Source organism: Mycteria americana, chromosome 16, assembly GCF_035582795.1.
Source record: "Mycteria americana isolate JAX WOST 10 ecotype Jacksonville Zoo and Gardens chromosome 16, USCA_MyAme_1.0, whole genome shotgun sequence".
In the NCBI taxonomy this organism is placed as follows: domain Eukaryota; kingdom Metazoa; phylum Chordata; class Aves; order Ciconiiformes; family Ciconiidae; genus Mycteria; species Mycteria americana.
This window is the reverse complement of record NC_134380.1, coordinates 13,230,342-13,249,702: the sequence shown is the minus strand read 5'-3', so window position 1 is coordinate 13,249,702 and position 19,361 is coordinate 13,230,342. Positions and strand designations below refer to the sequence as shown.

Here is a 19,361-nt window from a genome sequence, read left to right as displayed (position 1 = left end):
TGCCGTGCCCCCCGGGGCGGCTACTGCGGGGCGGGCTGGGGCAGCCCCCGGCGGCGCGGGGGGGCTCCGGGGCCGCGGGCCCGGCTCAGCTGGTCCACGAAGGCCTCCACCTCGGCGAAGCGTGCCGACAGCAGGCCCAGCTGCTCCTTCAGGGCGCTGAAGTCCCGGTACAGCTCATCCAGGGCCCCCGACAGCGACCGGATCCTGCGCGGGGGGAGAGGGGTGAGGGCGGCGGGACCCCCGCCAGCCCCCCCCCCCCCCCCCCCCCGGAGGGGCATCGCCGGCCCCCCGCCGCCCCTCACCTCCCGTAGTCGGGCAGCACGGTCTGGTGGTCGAAGAGCAGCAGGTTCCGCATCTGGGAGGTGATGGCGAACTTCCAGTTGTCCAGGACCAGCGTCAGGTTGGCGCAGCCCTTCGCCGGTGCCCTCTCGGCTGCGGGGACCGGAGGGGACGGGCTGGCCGGGGCAGGACCCCGAGCGGCCCCAGGAGCTTGGTTGTGGGCAGGACCCCCACCCCAGCACCCCTCTGGCCCCACAGCCGGGGGAGGCTGCCCGCCTTCGGGCAGGGGTCAGGCAGGGAGGCTCTGGCCCTGCCCGTACCCGAGCGCAGGCAGCCGCTGCCCGGCGGGGAGGGGGTCCCGAGTGGCGGGGGGTTACCGTCTGCTCCGTTGTCCCACGCCGCCGGCCGCCGCTTCAGCTTGGCGGCACAGCCCAGAGTCGCGAGGAGCAGGAGAGGGAGAAGTCGCGACATGGCGCTGCCAGGGGAGAGCGCGGTGAGAAGGGTCCCGGCCGCGGGCAGGAGGGAGCCGGGGCACCGCGTCCCCAACAGCCCCGGGACAGGGACCCCGAGGCTGGGTGGCCGTGGGGTGTCGCGTCCCCGAGGGCCAGGCTGGGCACGTGGGACCGGGCGTTGTCGCGGCCCCTTCTGCCTCCTACCTGCGCTGAGGTCCTGGCCGGTGCGGACGAGGCAGCCACTTGCCGGGCTCGGCTCCCCCGGCTCTGGCTCCGTGCGGCTCCCGCCTTCCCTTTTCAACGCACTGGTCTGGCGTGGGGCCCGGCCGCACGCGGCTCCGGCGCTGATTGCAAACAGACCGCCCGGCCGCAGCAGAGCCGCGGGCAGGGGACGGGCTGCTGAGTGCCGGGCGATGGGGCGCACAGTCCCCCCGGTCCAGCGGAGCGTCCCGGCACGACGCAGCCCTCGCCCGGGTAACAGAGCGCAGGAGGCACGGCGCTGGCTCTCGTTTCAGGTGCTTTTATTCAACGTTACTCGCAGACCCTGCGCCCGGGTCAGTCCAGTCCAGGCCCCGCGCACCACCGCAACCCCAAACACCGACAAACCGAGGGGAAAAGCAAACCGCAGCCGCAGCCCGTGAGCCCTGCGGCGGGGCTGGGCGGCCGCTCCGCTAACGCTGGTGGGACGAAGCCTTCGGCAGAGCCCGGGCAGGCGCTTGCCGGCAGCAGCGAGGGGCTGGGGTCCCTGCCGTGCTGCCCACCCCGTGACGCACACAGAGGGTCCCTGCCCGCCCCGCTGCCCGGCTGGAGAAGGCCGGGGCAATGCTGTCCTGGCGCGGGACGGGGCCTCACGCCTCCCTCCTACGAGGGGGGCACAGGGCAGCGCTGGAACCGGTGCCCCGGGGATTTAACTAAGGCCCGAACCTGCAGCGCCAGGGCAGGGGGTCAGAGGCCCTGCCAGAGGAGGGCCGAGCCCCCCAGGCACCGCAAGCGTCTGCCTGCCACCTCCCCAGCAGCCTGGCACGGGGCAGCCCCCAGCCGGGGTCTAAAGGGGGGAGAGAGAGCGGCAAGAACGCGGCACGACCCCCAGCTCCGGCCCCGCACGGGGAAGGACGCGCTCAGAAGGGATGTGGGCATGGGGGAAGGCACCAGCTGCGGGGGCCGGCTCCCTCGCCCAGCCAGGGCACGCGGGAGGCGAGGGTAGGTGCCCGAGTTACGTGGCTCCCGGTGCACGGCCTCGCTGCCCAAGGCACCGCGTACCTTCCCCAGGAGCCAAACCGCACTCTGCGGGGTGACAGGGCGCACAGGGGGGGACGACACCCCTCCCGCAGCCCCCACGGTGGACGGGCAGGACAGCCGAGCGCACGCCAGCCCCGGCGCGCGCAGCCGGTGCCGAAGCAGCTCTGCCGCGCGCGAGGAAGCGAGCGCGGCTCGGCCCCGTGCGTGCTGCGGGAGCGGAGCCAAGCCCAGAGCTGGCACGTGCCCACCCCTTGCCCGGTGCCAAGACGGGCCCGTCCTGCTCCGGGAGCACTGCCAGCACACGGGGCCCAGCCTGGCAGAGCTGCCGTCTGGCCCAGCGCTGGTAACAGTCGTCTGCTCGCCCTGCCTGGGCCGTTTAGCGCGAAAGCTGTCGGTACCCGGGCACCCAAGGCTGACGGCAGCGACCCGCACGGGCAGGGAAAGGGGAGCAAAGCTGCGGGCAGGAGATGCCAAAGCCTCCCCGCCACCTCTGCTGTGCCGGGAGGCTGCTTCGGGCGGGCAAGCGGGCAGGGAGAGAGGTGCCCTGGCTGGCCACGGCCCCGAGGCCCCAGCGCTCGCCCAGGAGCAGGCTCGGGCAGCAGCTGGAGGTGGCGGGGGGACAGCCCGGCCCCGCTGGGCGAAGGCTGAGGTTAAGCGTTGGTTTCCCGGGCCGGGGACCAGCATCAAGATAAAGCCAGGGCGCCCAGCTCCTGCTGCGACTACGGGGCTGCCCCAAATGGGAGCGAGGAGTAACTGGGGAGGGCTGGAGCCACCCCCTGCCCAGCTCTGCACCCTGGGGTGCCTGATGGGGGGAAGTGGAAGGGAGGACGGGGAAGGGACAAGCACCACTCCTGCTGCTCGAGGGTTTGCCCTGTATTGGAGTCTGCCGCTGCGCTGGCGTGGCTAGGTCCGGGGCAGGCTGCACATCTCGCAGTGGTCCGTGCCTGGCTGGTTCATGAAGGTGCAGTGCTGGCAGGCCCACATGGCTGCCGACACGGCGTGCGTCGAGCCGCCCATGGCACCGTACTCCTGTAGTCCTGAGATCTGGACGCCGACTGTGCCTGCGAGAGAAAAAAAAGCCCAGTCAGAGCAGGGGGGGGAAGCGCTGGGAGCAGGCAGGTCCCCTGCTTAAACCCAGAGCAAGTTTCCTGTCCCAACCCAGGCAGGAGGGTCCCTGCCGAGCTGCGGCCAAGGCCGGCACCCTGGGGAGGCTCCCGGGTGGTGGCAGATCTCGGCACCCCACAGCTGAGCACTGCAGATCCCACGCTGCAGCCCCAAAGCCCAGCCCCACTCTCCGAGCAGGGACTGCTCGGGACCAAGGAACAGCCTTCCTCCCGCCCGAGCCTCCAGCAGCCTCCGCGGCAGCTTGAGAGCAGCCACCGGCCAGCACGGCCCGGCCCCGGCCCGAGGGACAAGGGACCCCCCCCTTTCTTACTGCAGAGCTGCTCGATGGTGGCCCACTGCTCTGATTTTTTCCAGGTCTGTGCGAGCTCCTCATTCTTGGTCCTCACGGCTTCCAGCAACAAGCTGATGCTGTCCTGGAAGCCATAAGAGGGAAATCGGCGCTGGACGCTCCTCCGGCACCCAGGCTGGAGCTGTGACCAGGGACGTGCCTCCTCCCTGCCCGCCTCCACCAGCCACGGCACGGCAGAGCCGCGAGTCTGAGCTGCTGCCCCTTTGGGTTGCACCGGTGACGCTCACCGGCAGGGAGCAAGACGCAGTTTATCCCTTCTGCTCCCCCCAGCATTCAGACACACCCCTAAACCCCGCACGCTTCCTTTTCCTCAGCGCAGAGGAGGCGATCACCTAACCCAAGCTGCAGCCGACGGCCGCGCTGCCCTGTGCGGGAGAGCGTGCCGGCGCCGCGGGCCGAGCCTGACTCTCAGGGGTGCAAACCTGCCGTGCCGCAGCATGCCGGCACCCGGCCCCGCACGCAGCCCCGGCCCGATCTCCAGCTGCCCAGGGTCAGCCCGGCTGCCCCGCACACGCGCAGTCCTCGGCACCCTCGAAGCCTCTGGCAAACACACGGCCCTTTTCGCTGGCGTGCCGCTTCCATCGGGAAGGTCCGGCGGTGCAGATGTGAACCAGGGGCCTGGGCAGCCGCCAAGCCCCCAGTGCCCGGCCAAGAGCGGCAGAGTTGCACAGCCAGGAAGTCGTTGGCCTCGCCGAGATTTGGGGGCTCTGATCTCGTTATCGTTACAACAGGAATTTCTGAGATATTTTAAAAAACGTTTCCAGCTCTCAGAGCCGCAGCCAAGTTGGCTCTGTCCTGTCTGCGCCCGTGCTAACAACCACCACCCCCTCACTGCTCCGAGCGTGCGTGGAGAGCTCTTGGTCTAGTCGGGGGCTTTGGTTTCACTTTTTAAACCCTCTGCCGACAGCTCAGCCTGGAAGAGGTGGCGTTGGGCCAGCTGCACGGCCTGCCCTGTACAGGCACCCAGCCAGGGGACGTGCCCGGGGGTGGCAGGCTGGGTCGGTGTCCTCCACCCCGCAAGGAGCTCGGGGCCCTGGGGACGGCGATGCTGACACGGCCCTTTCCTCCCCGTTACGTACCCGCAGAGGCATGACCTCGTTCGTGACCAGGAAGAGGAGCAGATGGAAATCGGAAATGATGTCTAGGAAAACGGAGGAAGTATTTTGGGACAGGTACGTGGCCAAGCTGTGGAAGTCCTAGAGAGAGGGGACAGTAATAAAGAGAAGTCACTTCCCCCCACGTGATAACTTTATTTTCCTATTTGGATCCACTAACAGACACCGCAACATTCCCGTCTCTTCTGGGTATTGGCTGCAACGTGCAGAGACCCTCCCAAAATCAGATTTCAGGCTGGCTGACCGAGTTGCAGCTAACAACGTCCAGAGAAAAGGATCTTTGGGTCCACGCTAGCTCTCCTATCCGAGCACCTGAACAACCCCAGTGCACATCCAGACCCAGGAGATGCTGAGCAGAGGTCAGTCAGCTCAGCTCAAAGCCCAGTCCCTAAGGAACAGAGGCAGATGAGGACAAAGCAGCCCCTTCTTCCCCAACTCCCTCTTTTTCCCCGCTCTTGAACCCAGGGCATCCTCAGAAACCAGGACCAAAGCCATCGCTGAAAAGCCGACCTCTCCCGCTCTGCCAACAGAGCCGCAATGGCCAGCAACCCTTCTCTCGTGATGACTTTTGGAGGAAGCCTTTGACATCTTTGGCACGGCCTCGTTAGAGAAACGAGCTGTTGCTGCTTTAAAGCAACTCGAGCCTTCTGTGTGCTGGCAAAACCCAGCGAGAGCCTCGAGCTGTCCGGCAGCTGCCTCTGCTCAGCGCTATGGGCCTCTTGCTGTAAATGGTCTCTGCCTTTTAAAAATCCATCCAGGAAGAGAAGTCAGCACTCTCCGAGCTGGAGCAACAGACCCCAGTCCCGCTCCTGTCCGCAGGGAGAAGCGGGTCCCGTGCCGTCACCGTGGGGCTGGAGCCCCCCGACCTCTTTGGTGCTGTCTGGGAGGTGCCAGCCCTGGCACAGAGCGAGGAGCCCTGGTCCCCATCACCGAGCAGGCGGGGAGCAGGAGCCCTGGTCCCCATCACCGAGCAGGCGGGGAGCAAGGCGCCCAGCCAGCTGATCGGCATGCAGACGCTGCTCTGCGCAGGAAGGTGTTTGGCAAGCGCTGGACTGAACTGCGAAGGGGTGATTTAAGGGCACAACTGCAGCCATCCCTTTGCGGATATTAGTAAGTGCAAAGGAGGCAGGCGACCTATCTGTATTCAACACAGCTCTGTTACGATCACTCCTTACCTGAGTTTCTCCCAGCACATCGCGGTTCTCGATGGGGAATGGATTTTGCGAAATAGAAAAAGTGTAGACTGGATCCTTGGGGAAAGTTGTAGTGATCTAAAAATCCAAGAAAGGACGATCAGAGCGCTGAAAGCAGGAGAGGCAAGCGGGATACGGGAAGCAAGGCTCCCGATAGCCGAGAACAGCCACGGCTACACGTCAGAGCTCAGCCAGGAAGACAGCAAGGCAATTACAGCAGGGATCTTCTGACGGCTTTTAACATTTAAAGCGATATTCCAATCGGCACACCCCTTAGCTCCTGGCAATCCTTTCTAACGAAGCTGGAGGGAGACGTACTGAGCTCGGTCCCGACAAGAGCACAGCACGATGCCGTGGAGAGCATCCCTCTCTGCAACGGTCACCGGGACGCGGCAGCTCCCAGCACAGCTCTGCCCCGTGCCAGGCAGCTGCTGCTGGGGGTGTCACCCTGGGGGTGTCACCCTGGGGGTCACCTTAACACCAAGGGGTGACAGGGGAGAGCACGGCCCCTGCGGCTGGCCACGAGGTAGCCGGGGGACCGTGCTGCTCCATTGGGGCTGGAACGGGTGGCAAGAAAACAACTTTGCACTTCGCTGAACAGAGGCACCCCGTGCTCTGGGTGCATTAACCCTGCCTCCTCCCTGCACCCTGTGCCGAAGGCACGGGGAACGGGGTAATGCAACATCGCGCCCACGTTACTGAGCTCACAAGCCAGTGTGTGGGCCAGCTTCTGACATTTAAAGCAGTCCTGATTCTACGGGCTTTAAAGCTTTGGTGTCACTTACTGACTGCTGGGCCCTGTCAGCGAGGCCCTTTGTGAGCAGGGATGCAGAAATACCTGCCAGGACTGCCAGGACAGTATTAACTGGAATAATGCCCTTTTTTTTTTTTTTTTTTTTAAGGAGACAAAAAAAGATGCTTCAGAAATGCAGCTTTCCAGACTGCTCCTAAATGTATGTTCCATCAATCTGCTTTCATCTTAATTACACCCCAGGTAGCCCGGAAACAGACGCCTTTACTACTCGAGTAATAAATACGCTCCAGCGCTGCCGACTGGCACGGGGCGTCCGAGGGCACAGCACAACGGGCCCGTTGTTCCAGACACGACATTTCTCTGCGTGTCACACGTCCCAGCGTCAGCCCGAGCGCCACTCCGATAAGCGACACACAGAGTAGATGGCGAACGGGGAAGAAGGACAAGCCAGTGGAAGGCTCCAGGCTGCCAGCTTCCCTGTGCCCGCGGGACACTGCCTGTGCCAGGGGCAGCTGGACCAGACCAGTTGCTCCGGTGGATTTAATTGTTATTGGCACCGCCTCTAACTCAAGCAGTATCATCTGTCATCCAAATTATTTGCTTTCCAGCCTTCCACACCGTAACAGTTTCCTTTCAAGCCAAAGGGCAGGGCCGTGCCCCAGTGCCTGGCAGCGCTCGCTCACGGGCAGGCAGCAGCCCCGCTCCAGCCAAGCTGTGCTGTAGCGTGAACTCCCTCCCCCAAGAAAAGGCATTTCTGTACAACCAACCTGGTCTGCTGAGTCACTAAAAGGAGCTGGATTCTTAATTGCTGCTAAGAGACAGACAACTGGAGCTCTCTAATTAGCTCCCCATGAGGTAGTGCCCAGCACATGTATCCGTGGGGCTGGCTGCTTCCCCTGCTGCGTGGCTACGTGCCAGTTCGGAGCCACGATAAGACACCAGGCAGTGCCTTCCCTGGAAGCAAGCGTGTTCCCTGGCACCACACCGCTCCCAAGGAGCACTGCAGTTACCCCAGAGCACACCAACCTCTGCGTTAGAAGTGCCTGGCAGCAGAGGAAAAAGGAGAAAGAAAGAAAAATCTGTCCTATGAATCACCTCCAATGTGAATTTTTAGAGGTGGGTTAAGAACTTCACTCCACCCTGACCATCTCCTGCTGCAAGCAAACAAGTGCAACAAATACTTACATCTATGATTAAGTACTCAACCGGGAGTGGGCGAGCCAGCTGTGTGATCTCGTTGCCAAACTTGTCTATATCCTGAAAGAAGAAGAGTCTTATTATTCCTCAGCATGGAAGCAGCGTGAAGCCTAAGGGATCCTGCCCTGGAGATGCCCACGCAGGAGCCCGGGGATCCTCAGCTCTGGCAGATCACTAAGGCTGTAGAAAAGAACCCGCTCGTACGTGGCCGGGTGCTGCGGAGCTGCCCAATTACCTGCAGCTCCTCGGGGCTAGAAATCTCTAACTCCATAAGCCAGGCCCTCCGTTTCCTCGTGAGCCAAGGGAGTGCGTGGTCACAAACCACCCTGGGCTTGTTTGCCTCAGTCATCGCCACCGGAGAGGTGCCTGGCATTTTCTAAGGGGTGTGATGCCATTTAAGGAGCAGCGCTGTCTTAAAAGGGAGGGACAACGCCACATCTGCTTTCTCAGCCAAGGCAAACCTGACTTTCTGCAAAACCGGCCACGAGTCTCATCCAACTCTCGCTTGGGAATTGGAAATCCAGGCACTTTCTCATACACAGACCTGAAGAGCCAGCATATGACAATGCGTAAACTTGTTTTGCTTTGCCAGACGAATTGAACATAAAGTTTAATTGTGGAGAAAAACGGCCAGCATATGTTCATTAATCATAAAATGACAATTAGACGTGATTTATGTCAAACATGCCGAGTTCAAACACCGCTTCAGAAATAAATTCATGAGAACTGACACTTTTCATTAAAGATTCCGTAAGAGGGGGTTGTATTTTCTACCTAAATCATCACTTAACATGTCATAAATCATTCATTGAGCCCCATATAAATCATACGCCCATAATTTCCAATCAGGGACCTTACATTAAAGTTTACATTTACTGAGCTCTCAGAAGTCCCAGTGGCTGGAGGCAGACCCAGGGCCGCCGCACGCCGGCAGAGCCGTCACCCCGACACCTCGGTGGTTTGGGGAAGCTCGGCGAAAGGCCGTGACCCCCGCGGGGTTTCGTGCGGCATTCCTCGGGCTGAGCCAGCGAGCACCGTGCATCAGGATGAGCTGCCCACGGCTGACGCCCTCCTCTCCCGAGCCGTATTTTCTCCCGGAGCATGCCACTCCCCTGCTATCAGCATTTCTCGGTTACGCTAGTATTTACACAGCACAAATATGTGGTGCGGCAGCCAGCACCCCGCTCTCACGCTCTGCTCTCCCGGTACACCCAGACGGACATCGCCCGAGCAGGCTCCGGCACGCTGCTCCCCTCCAGGCACCAGCCCCCCCTTCCCGAGCCCCCTCCCCAAGCATCCTCTGTCCCTAGGAACGGTTCTTCCCTTTGTAAAAAAAATCTACCTCCAGTCTTTGAAGCTCCTTTTAAAAGCAATTCCGATAAGGATCTTTTCTCCTTGAACATGACAGGTTGTTGGCCCTGTGGTTATTTCAGCAACAAGCCTAGTGGCTCGTGGCCTCAGATCTCCCTGGCTCTGACAGGAGCAGGAGGAGACGTGGAGCCTTTTCGGGGAGATCACAGGACCTGAAAGCTAACCTGCTTCTAGATCTCGGTGATACCACAAGAGTCAGGAATCAAATCCAATCAGACCGAATCAGCTTCCCAAACACAATCCTGCCCCTGCAAGAAAGAACCTGCAACAACTCACACATAATTAGCCCATCTGGAATTCATTTTCAAATCTAATTAAGTTCTAATATGCAGAAACATTTTTCCAGCACCTGTTCGCTTTAATCTCCGCCTCTGGGGATTTCCATGTTAAATGCCTTCTTTTTAATGTCATGCTGCTGAGGCCTTCAAGACATGCACTGGACTGTTACCACCAAACTGGAACCTCGCTCCCCCCGAGTCGAGGACGCGTCCCGACCCTGCCCCTCCCTAGACAGAAAAGCCCCCGCCACAATGCCGGCACTCTTCTCCAACCCCCATGCACCATTTTATTAGGCAATTACGTTTTAAAGGCCTTAACAAACGTCAAGCTGGGAGAATTGCCGCGAGAAAGACATCTTCATCCTGAACTCGGCAGTCGCTGGGGCCCCAGCAGCGCCTCTCGGCACGTTATTGCTGCAGCCCCGGAGCCCGAGACCCCCAAAGCCGCGAGCGCCCAGGGGCAACCACTCCAAAGGGAGACCGGGAAGGGGTTAACGAAGGCGCAAGTATTTGGCTCCTGGACAAAAAAAAGTCAAAAGCAGCAAGGCCTGGAGGATTTGGACAATGAATCATCCCGAAGACAGGAGCAAACTGGAGATTGCATCAGGCGCTGCGATTAGAGCCTTTCAAACCACTGTTTGGAGGCAGAAGCTGCAAACAGATGAGGTCAAACAGGGAAGAGGATGGGTGCGCTCGCAGGGAGCGCGGCCGGCCGGGTCGCACACCTCGGCGGCACCGCAGGATGGCTGCAGAGGGAAAGGCTTCGAGATTTCTGAGACGAGGGCGATGGGAACAGCCAAGCGAGGAGCCCGGGCAGCTGTCAGGCAGGAGGGAGGCTCCAGCTCCGTGTCCCAGGGCTGGTCAGCCGTTAGCATCCCACGCCGTTAATCTTCCCCACGGGTTTACTCTGCTGAAGGTACCGTGGAGCTGAGCAGCTGTCTGTCCTTTCTGTGTGTTAATAAAGCCCAGCCTTGCTCTTCCCTCTGCTGATTTCCAAGAGCTTTACCGGGCAGTCCTGCCCCCTTGCACAGATAGAGCAGCTGACGCACAGAAACGATGCGACTTTTCTAAGAGCAAGCGATAGGTCAGTGAGAGTTGAAACCCTTCTCAGGAGACTCCTCGTGAGCTAATCAAGCATCCTCCTCCTCAGAGCAGCTGGGACATTTAAGGCTAAGAAGGCTTTTCCAGTCCAACACGAACCATTGGTAGGAGGCCAGGTAGGGGAAGTCCTTCGCTGCTAGCAAAGTCCCTCCGCAGAAGTCTCCACGCAGCCTGGCTATTGTGTTTTCCCTGGGAAGAGGATTTCAAAGCGAACGGGTGGAAGCAACTCGTGCCACGCTGGGGACAGCGGGGCTCAGAGGTCCCGTTCAGCTCTAATAAAAGCAGTGCCCTGGCTCAGGACTCTCCCAGGGCCAGATGGGACTACATTTAACAGATGACGAGCCAAGGCCCAGACATCATCTCAGCCGCTGTAAATGCAAAAAGCACGCGCAGGACCGTATGGGGGCAAAGGGCTCTTTCACAACACCGGTGCCATTGTAAAGGGCTTTCATCTTACACCATCCCAAAGAAACTCGGGGGAATATTAAGGCAGCTGTAAAACGCGATTCATTGCAAGCATGACATCTTCATGTTTGCACTGAGCTGAGGCAAATACCTGTGATAAGAGACAAAGCCAGCCAGTCCCAAAATCCAATTATTCAAGTGTTTCAAAGGGTCTGTAAAACACAGCAATCTCTTTCCCCGATTCGGTGGGAGGGTGAGATGCCCATGAAGCTAACCATGGAGCAGAGTTAGGCAACGCTGCGGCACGGCAAAGTTACGGGCTCGGCAGACTGAGTGCAGGCAGCTGGGAGCAGACGGACAGCGGGCACAGGGTGCAGGCAGCCCAACGGGAGGGATCGCACCCGGCTGGAGCACTGAGCACCAGCTGCAAGTAACTTCAGCTCTGAATAATCAACCCATGGTTTGGAAGGTACATTCTTAGCGAAATCAAAATCAATATGGTTATTTTCTAGAACCAGATGGATAAAGGAGGAGGCTGCTCGAGCGAAACAGGGAATGGAAAATGCCCGTATGTAATATTCAGCTGGGCTCTCCCTCGCTCAGCTGAGAAACAGAATGAAGTGGCCATTGCAACAGCGTCGTCTTTATTGACAAAGAGAGTGGTTAGCCCGACTTGTGTGTCCGCGTCCGGACAAGAGCGACTCCTTCATGAGTTTCGTTGCACTGAACTCGCCAAGAAGCATGTGCCGGTTGTGCAACATTCGAATTGGAAACAGCACTGTTCTGTGACGCTTCACAGACAACCCGGGAGGCGAAGGGGGATGTTTTCTTCCTTCTGGCTAATCTTACCTGGAGAGGCATCTCAGAGCAAAGTAACTTGCACTCACGGTCCCCAAAGCCCTCGGCTTTCACGCTAGAGCAGAACTCTAGCCTTCACGAGCCAGGAAAGCAACGGCCGCATGTAGAAAGCGCATACTGCCAATTCCACTGGGGTGGTTCCTCCGAGCAGCAGGGCTAGTGGCCAACATAAAGAGAATGGTAAAGAAATACAAAAATCACAAGACTAGAGGCTCAGGAAAAACGCCTTGCCTCCTGAGGCAGGACAACGCTGGTGCCATCAGTTTTCCTATTTCCATGGAAGAAAAGTCCATCTACGCTAAGACACCGTCAAGGTGAGTCACGTTCAGGCAGGAACAGCTGCAGCCCCGGGGGACGTGGTAGCCCCTGCTCCCGCTCCACAAACACAAAACGTGGTGCAAACCATGGAAAAACAGCTTGCTGACCAAAGACAGCCGTTCCTCTCTTTCCAGGCACCTCTTCGCCTGTGCAGTGAAGTCCCTGAAGCCGCAGCTCTCCTGCCTGCAGAGCGGGTCCTCACCCCCTTCTTGCGGCTGCAGCGTTACCCATCCAGATGCATTTCTTAACAGTCATCGCTGAAGTAACAACACCTACTGCGGGCGGAGGTACAAGACATCTTCTTTGAACAACGTGACTGAAGTACAGTTCTTGGTTTACATTTCGCTATAGATGCAAACAGCAGCACCCTTTCCTATTCGCAAAGCCGAAGGTGAATCTACTGCGTTACCCCGCTGTAGACAGATACGGGAGTTCAATAGATTTTGCCTTGCATCTGGATGCATAGTTGTTCTACAAATACATCCACACTACACAAACATTGGCCTTCTGGTTCTCATCCAGTTAGGATAAATTTGTACAGCTCCTTTCATCCTAAAGGGCTTTTCAAATGAATATTTGCATATAACATAGAAATATATATATAGACTTTTCCCTCTACCAGTGATAGCTTCTCAGTCCGAGACAAAATGCAGCAACTACTCAAAAGTGCAGCTTTCTGGCCAAAGCTAGCTGGGGGGGGGCAACACAGAGGGGAACCCCCACATCAAGGACTGGGGAGAAAGCTGCTCGGCTCCCGCAGTTTGAGCGGAGAAAGGGGGAGCAGGGCGCCGCACCACGAAGCAGCTGTCCTCTGCCGCGAGGCCAAGCACTGGACTCCTGCTCCTCGTACTGTATTTAACCAACGCTTTGACACCATTGTTGTCACCAACCCAGTAACTATGAGGTAGTGTCTCTGACCTCAAGCCTCACACATTTAATGAGACCCCAAAGGTTTTCAAAGCCAGGAGTGACTAAGCTTTCCATTGATTTAAGAACATTCCAAAAAAATTAAGAGATCCTACAGCCAAACACGTTTAAGTCTGAAGGACAATTACACCCGCCAGAGCAGTCCTCAAGCCTTCCTTGAGCACATCATGAAAAAGGCAATTACGGATAGAAGTTATAAAACATATGAAATAAGCTGCAGCCCGACCCAGTGAATCAGTGGTTCATGGAAATTTCCACAGAAGGCTGGAGCCATCAGTTAGCATTTTGTTTATCTCCCTGCTTCAGATTACGAATGGGAGCGAAGAGCTTATGGGAACACCCACTGGCTTCCTGCTACTCCCAACACCCAGGGTGGCCCACATGTGGGACACAGACCTACGGGACCTCCTGCAAGGCTGCACCCTGACTGTGGCACAGCACGGGCTCCTCCAGAGCAGGACCGCAGCACGCCAGGAGATGATCTCATCTTCACGTTCAGGGCCAACCCTTGCACAATCGAGCTCCGCTGTATCTAAATCGGACCTGGCTTATCAGCTCCTAAGAGCAAGCTGTCTGCTTGCTAAGGAAAAAGGCACGGATTCCATCTACCTTTCCTCTCAAGCACTGAATTTAGCCAAGAGGCGTTCTTCATTTTCAGGTGGTGTCAAGACAAGCCGGCAGTTCAGCATTAAGGGGCGGAGGGGGAAGACGGAGTCTCACAGGCTAATTCACCCAGACCAGCATTTCCTGGTCTCAGGTTCAGGGCACGCAAGCGCTTTTTGACCAGCTCCATTTCTGTCGCTGGTGCACAATACGCTCACTTCAGCTGTCCCAAAGGAAGGTAGCTCTGCTTATCCTATGCTCCTTAAGGGACAGCTTTAATACAGGCGGCAGGAGCGCTGCAGGCTGAGCGGGCTGTGAATATCAGACACAGACAAGAATGAGATAACTAACTTGGGTGATGGATGGCTAATTAGTTGGCAAGCAGTGCCATTAATTAATTCCCCTGTCCTTGCTCATGGGGCACCAACATACACGAGTTTGAGAAGCAGTGCTATTAGCCTCTGCAGAGATCCTGTCCCCAAGTTTCTAACTCGGCCCTGCAGATGCAGGGGGGCTGAAGATCTGCAGAAGCAACTGTCAAGGGAATAATGACAGTCCATTCATCACTAACAAACTGTACTGACAACTGCAGCAGACAGGTTACCAGCAGTGCTCTTGCATGATGCTTCAATAAGAGTGGTTTGGATCGCTCTGGATGCACGTATCCCCCGCTGCTCCTCAGGACCGGTTTTTGGAGCTTACTGTCTGACCCAAGAACAGGACCTGGGCACAGGCAGTAACCCCAGTACTAGAGAGGAAAGCCAGGGGCACACCCCGGTCCTGGCCTTGCTCTTTCTTGCAAAGAAGCATGCACAGGGCTGTCTCTCCTCTTGCTGCACAAACTACACTCTCTTTTGTTGCATCTGCCGCCCAGCTGGTGCCCGTAAGCGTGTCATACACGAGCGAATCCCTGGCATCACGTAAGGAACCCACCGCTTTCACCGCACCATTTGTGCTAGCACACATCATATGGCTGTGCAGTGGAGGAAGCTGAACTCAGCTGGGGATTAAAATCAACAGAGAAGCATGGCAAATGCTGCCAACAAATACGGAAGAGGAGGTGAATTCAGAGGACTTGCTATGGGCTCTCGGTGGATCACTGCAGACCTCATTTAGAAGCTGGATAGCCAATGGCTACTGCTGCACTGGAAACCATAACAGCACGTTTACGAGGGGGAAATGGAGCTTATGCAATTACTTCGCAGACATGTGGTGAACGGTTACTACTGAAAATAGTTCAGACCTCAAAGACATCCTTTCCTGAGCTGGCCATACTGATTTCCAGACATGCGGCAGAGGCGTTTTTGCAGCCCCCCCACCTCCCCCAGGCACGCAGCCCTTACCTTATAGAACACATCAGGCACATACTGCTCACTGCTGGACTCCTTGGCATAGCCCAGCTCCGGTGCATCTCGGCAGGGCAGCAAACACTCATCTCGAACGAGCGCCATGCACTGATTCGAGACCTGGTACCCCTCAAAGTGGACCTGGTTGTCGGGACCACCTGGAAGAGAAGAGGCTGGTTACAAATCCCACACGAGAGCGATGTGCCCAGTGTAACTCGGAGAGACACGACTCAAAGAGCAACATTAAACACGACGGTCTTGCTAACAGCGAAGAATGGCGAGATGAAACCGCTGGTGCTGTTGCATGGGAAGTACTTCTAGGCAAGAATCCCTTCTAAGCTCTATGTTTATTTAGTAACACGCATTTTCACAGCTAGCCTAACGGGACAGACCCCTGGAGTGACAGCAAAAGTGCTTTGCCAGCAGCTTAAAGGAGGTGAAGCTGCCCTTTCGGAAGGCTCCTGATAGCATCACCCTCCTGCTACCCTGCGGGTATCTTCTCTCTTTCAAAACAAAAGCCAGGCACACAGCTCCTGTGAGCCTGTTTCATTTCTGAGGAGCCATGAGCTGCAGATTCAGGGTTGGTCACCTAGTAATGTCAGGCATAAGAAGAAAAAGTGTTTTCTCAGCCTGTAATGGATGGCTTGGCGGAAATCTGACATGGAAAGTGGAAATTAAGACCCTGGCTCACTGATAGATCACATGCTTGGTGCTTTAATTTGGATAATGTAAGCAACATCAGGTCATATGTCATTAGAATACAACTGGAAAGAGAAGATACAGACAGATGGTAGGAAAACGTTACTACTTCCAAACCTAGGAATTCAGGAGGGGATAGGAATTAATCCGTGTAGAGGATTTAAAGGCAAAGTTGATGCAAACTACCCAAATATATTTATACGGCACAAAAGGAAGGAATCAAGTGTTTAAATAGAAACCTGATGGGCTGATTTAACAGAAGAGAATGAAATTATCTGGAACAGAAAAGAGGAAATATTCGTTTTCTACCCTTTGATCTCTAACCTCAATCACTCACTGCTCCAGAACAAACACTCCTAGAAATTAAACATAGACCAAGACACAGGGAAGGCCTGAACAAAGCTAGCCATCATTTTCTCAGTAAAACACCTTGTTTAAAAAAATAAACTTAAAAAAAAAAAAAAAAAAGAGTGAGCAAGATACACATCTATCTTTCATTAAAGATGGATGCGTTTAGCAGTCTGGAATGTACAGGCAGCTGTCTGATTGCACGGGCCTGTTAACTGAAAGAGAGTGTTTTCACTGAAAAAGGCTCCGGGAACACTTACAAAACCTGGGCTCAGAGGAGGCAATATAATATCACACTTTCGGTTTTCACATTGGATGCTATTTGGAAGTCATGCATTTTTTTCACTGTGTTAAATAGACCCAGAACCCAGCGTATCTGCTCCAGGGAAGTTTTAAATGAATACATGTGTCATCCCGTGGAGAACAGCAGATTGAACTTCTAACGCTACAACTCTCCCAGCACATGCCAACATCTCCCCTCGCAGCCCGGGCAGCGCAGACTGTTCCACAGTGCCTCTGGAGACTTGCTGTGAAAACAGCTAAAATCAGAGGTGACAAAGCAAAGCATTTTGCAGGCTTCTCTGTTTTATTCAGGCAAACAAAACTGTTTCCATGCACGGAAGAGCACAGCATCCTACGTAAGGGTTTCCCTGACAGCGACGCAAGGGAGATAAAGGTCCCTCCTTTATGCTGAACCAGCCAGAGTAACTTTCAGGATCTGGATTGCCGTGGTTCTGCACTGCCGCTTTCAGGCAACAGAATTTGGAGCTTAAAGATTCGAAACAGAAAAGCGAGCAACAGTTATTCCCCTGGCTGCAGGCAAAAAATGCTTTCCGGATCAGAGAGGTGGATGCTCCAGCTCTGAGCCTCAATTAAGTTTCCTGCAGGGGACAGGGTAAATAATTGTAGAGAAGATAGCACAAAGAACGAAAAAGTATTTTACTTGATAGAGCAAGGCAAAACCCTTGTTAAATAGGACAGATGGGGACCAGGACGCCTGACTTCTGGCAGAGCTGCATATTATTCTTCTATTAACAAGAGATAATTCATGTGTAACCAAGAGAGCCGGGGCGAGCCGAGGCCAGTTTATACCTGTAGCCACAACTGTGACAAACTTGGATCCAAAATGACCATCTGGAGAAAGTCGACAGATGTTGGGCTGCTGGTTCTGAAAGTTTCCAGCTGTGATGCACTCTTCTGCACTCAGATAATACGTGTCCTGAGGGAAGAGCAGAAATGTCAATAAAAAGGACAACGTGATGTAGCTTAGACCTATTTCCCTGGTCTGCAGCCAAAGAAAGCTACCAACGCGCTAATAAAACATGCTTTCGTAGAAAGTTGCTGCAGAGACTGGGAAAAGAATGCAACATGTCAGCTCTCCAGCCCTGAGCCTGGCTCTCACCAGAAGGACTGTCCCACTTCTAGTTCCACCCACCCTTACACACCTTTTTTTTTTTTTTTTTTTTTTAAAAACGGGGTTTCATTTTCCAAATAGGGCTATCATTGATTTTAGAATTACAGGAAGCCGAGAAGGTCAGAGTTTGAGCCACGTATATCTCACCGAGTCCAGCCCCTGGGAACATTCTCTGACTGAGTCACTTTTGCTCACTGAGTTTGCACCTCACACAACCCCATTCCCTCCACTCTACTAAATTTTCTTAAACCACGAGCACCACGTTCTTAAAGCAGAGTAGGTGAAGGACTGCAGGCAGCTTTGCATGCTATCCAAACAGCTTCAAACCCCTAACAGTGCTCTTCGAGCTCAAGCTCCTTTTCCTTCAGAAGCTTCTGAAAAACCCCATTTCAGAAGAATTCCAGTCCCAGCGTCACCTCCAGCCCTGTGCTGCCCTGGCTCAGTGCTCTGCTTGGCACAGCCAGCGTTTATGTGATTACACAAACCCTCAGTACCAGCAGCTGTAAATAGCTGCATGCTTGAATCTCACCTTGTTTCTGCTGTATCGAACAGTCCCTTTCCGTGTGTCTTCAGAGACCAGATCAGTAAATATCCAGCCAACCTATAAAGAAGTGTTATGGAGAAAGTTGCTTTAAGAAGAAAAAAAAAAACCAAACCCAAACCAGAAGAGAGCTTATACATTTTCTCCTAGCAGGACAAGATGTTCTTGGCTCCTCGCACGGCCCTGCTGTATGCTGCCTGAAGGAAATGGCTCTCCCAGCTGTGCCGGGCTCATTTGAATCCGATTTCCAGGAGCAGCATGCCAGCTGGCCGGCCGGGGGCACCTGCAGCTTTATGTTTCACTATGGAATATTTTTTCATGGAAAGATCTGGAGGCTGCAAGAGGCCTCTCAGCCGCTACCTCCTCCCACCCACAGCAAAAAGCATTTCCTATTGAGCATTCAGAGCAAAGCAGCATTGGGAGCGCCAGCAGATGACAAAGCAGCTCACATGATCTCATTTTGAAGCTCGCAGTCACTAGTTAAGATAAAGCTCATATGTTCCCACTGGAGTATGATTCATTCCAAATCAGAGTCTGCTCTGATCCAAAAAACACATTCCTGCTTTCTGCATTGTTTGCACATAGGAGTGTAGATGTGTACACACACACCGCTGCGTGAACCCTTCTACACACATGTGCTAAAAACAGCCCCGATCAGCCCCCTCGTGACCAACTCCCACGGCATTAACCCTTCAGAGGAAGAACTGCTGATTCAGATTCCTAGCAGAGCCCAGACAGACAAAAATCTGCAACCAGCAGTAAGCTACGTGTTAAGTCATATTGATTAAAAGTATCTGATGTGCGTAGCAGAGGAAAAGCATGGAAATAAATAACACACACAGAAGCTTTGCTTCAGACACTGGCAAAAGGCTAAAGATCTTATCTTCAGAGAACAAAAGACCTCACCACAGATGTTTATAGTCTACTGTATGGAGCCTTTTCTGATTTGTGTTTTCTTTAGCAAGTCAAATCGTGTTTGTGTACATCTCATTCCTGGCATTCACACGATACCAAAAGATTTCCCAAACTGGAAAATATCAGCACATGTTTGAGAGATGTCAGCAAACCAGCAGATCCCAGTACCCCTACGTCCTGATCGGATGACCGGCAGGCTGCGGGCACGAGGGGAACAGAGGACTGAGGCTCAGCTGCCGGGGGACCTGCACCTCTAAACCGATTTAGGATTAACTCGCCGCAGCCTGCCTGAGCAGCACCAAGAGACAGGACCCCACAGAGGAGAATAAAACACAAGCAGGAGCCTCTGCTCCTGGAACTGGAGCACCGATTCTGTCAAAAGGAAGAACAAACTCGGAAGGCAACTCCAGCTACATCTGTGCCAAATTAGCACTCACCGGGGAGATGCTACCAGGAATGGCTCCTATCTGAGGAGAAATAAAGGGAAAATCGTGTTTCTGCTTCTTTGCTACTCCCTTTGATGCCATTCATGAC

At 55.5% G+C, this 19,361-nt stretch overlaps 1 protein-coding gene across 1 annotated transcript in view; it reads right to left on the bottom strand.

Moving 5' to 3' along the window:
• Nucleotides 1–1,235: 1,235 nt before the first annotated feature.
• Nucleotides 1,236–19,361, bottom strand: part of NPLOC4 (NPL4 homolog, ubiquitin recognition factor) — a 30,955-nt gene continuing 12,829 nt past the window's right edge. Inside the window, exons 10-17 of the mRNA XM_075518758.1 lie at nucleotides 17,901–17,972; nucleotides 17,050–17,176; nucleotides 14,908–15,068; nucleotides 7,692–7,763; nucleotides 5,735–5,830; nucleotides 4,524–4,640; nucleotides 3,406–3,508; nucleotides 1,236–3,031 (exon numbers count right to left, since the gene is read on the bottom strand). Coding sequence (XP_075374873.1) covers nucleotides 2,874–3,031; nucleotides 3,406–3,508; nucleotides 4,524–4,640; nucleotides 5,735–5,830; nucleotides 7,692–7,763; nucleotides 14,908–15,068; nucleotides 17,050–17,176; nucleotides 17,901–17,972 — 906 coding nt within the window. The 3' untranslated portion in view covers nucleotides 1,236–2,873. The remainder of the gene's footprint in view (nucleotides 3,032–3,405; nucleotides 3,509–4,523; nucleotides 4,641–5,734; nucleotides 5,831–7,691; nucleotides 7,764–14,907; nucleotides 15,069–17,049; nucleotides 17,177–17,900; nucleotides 17,973–19,361) is intronic.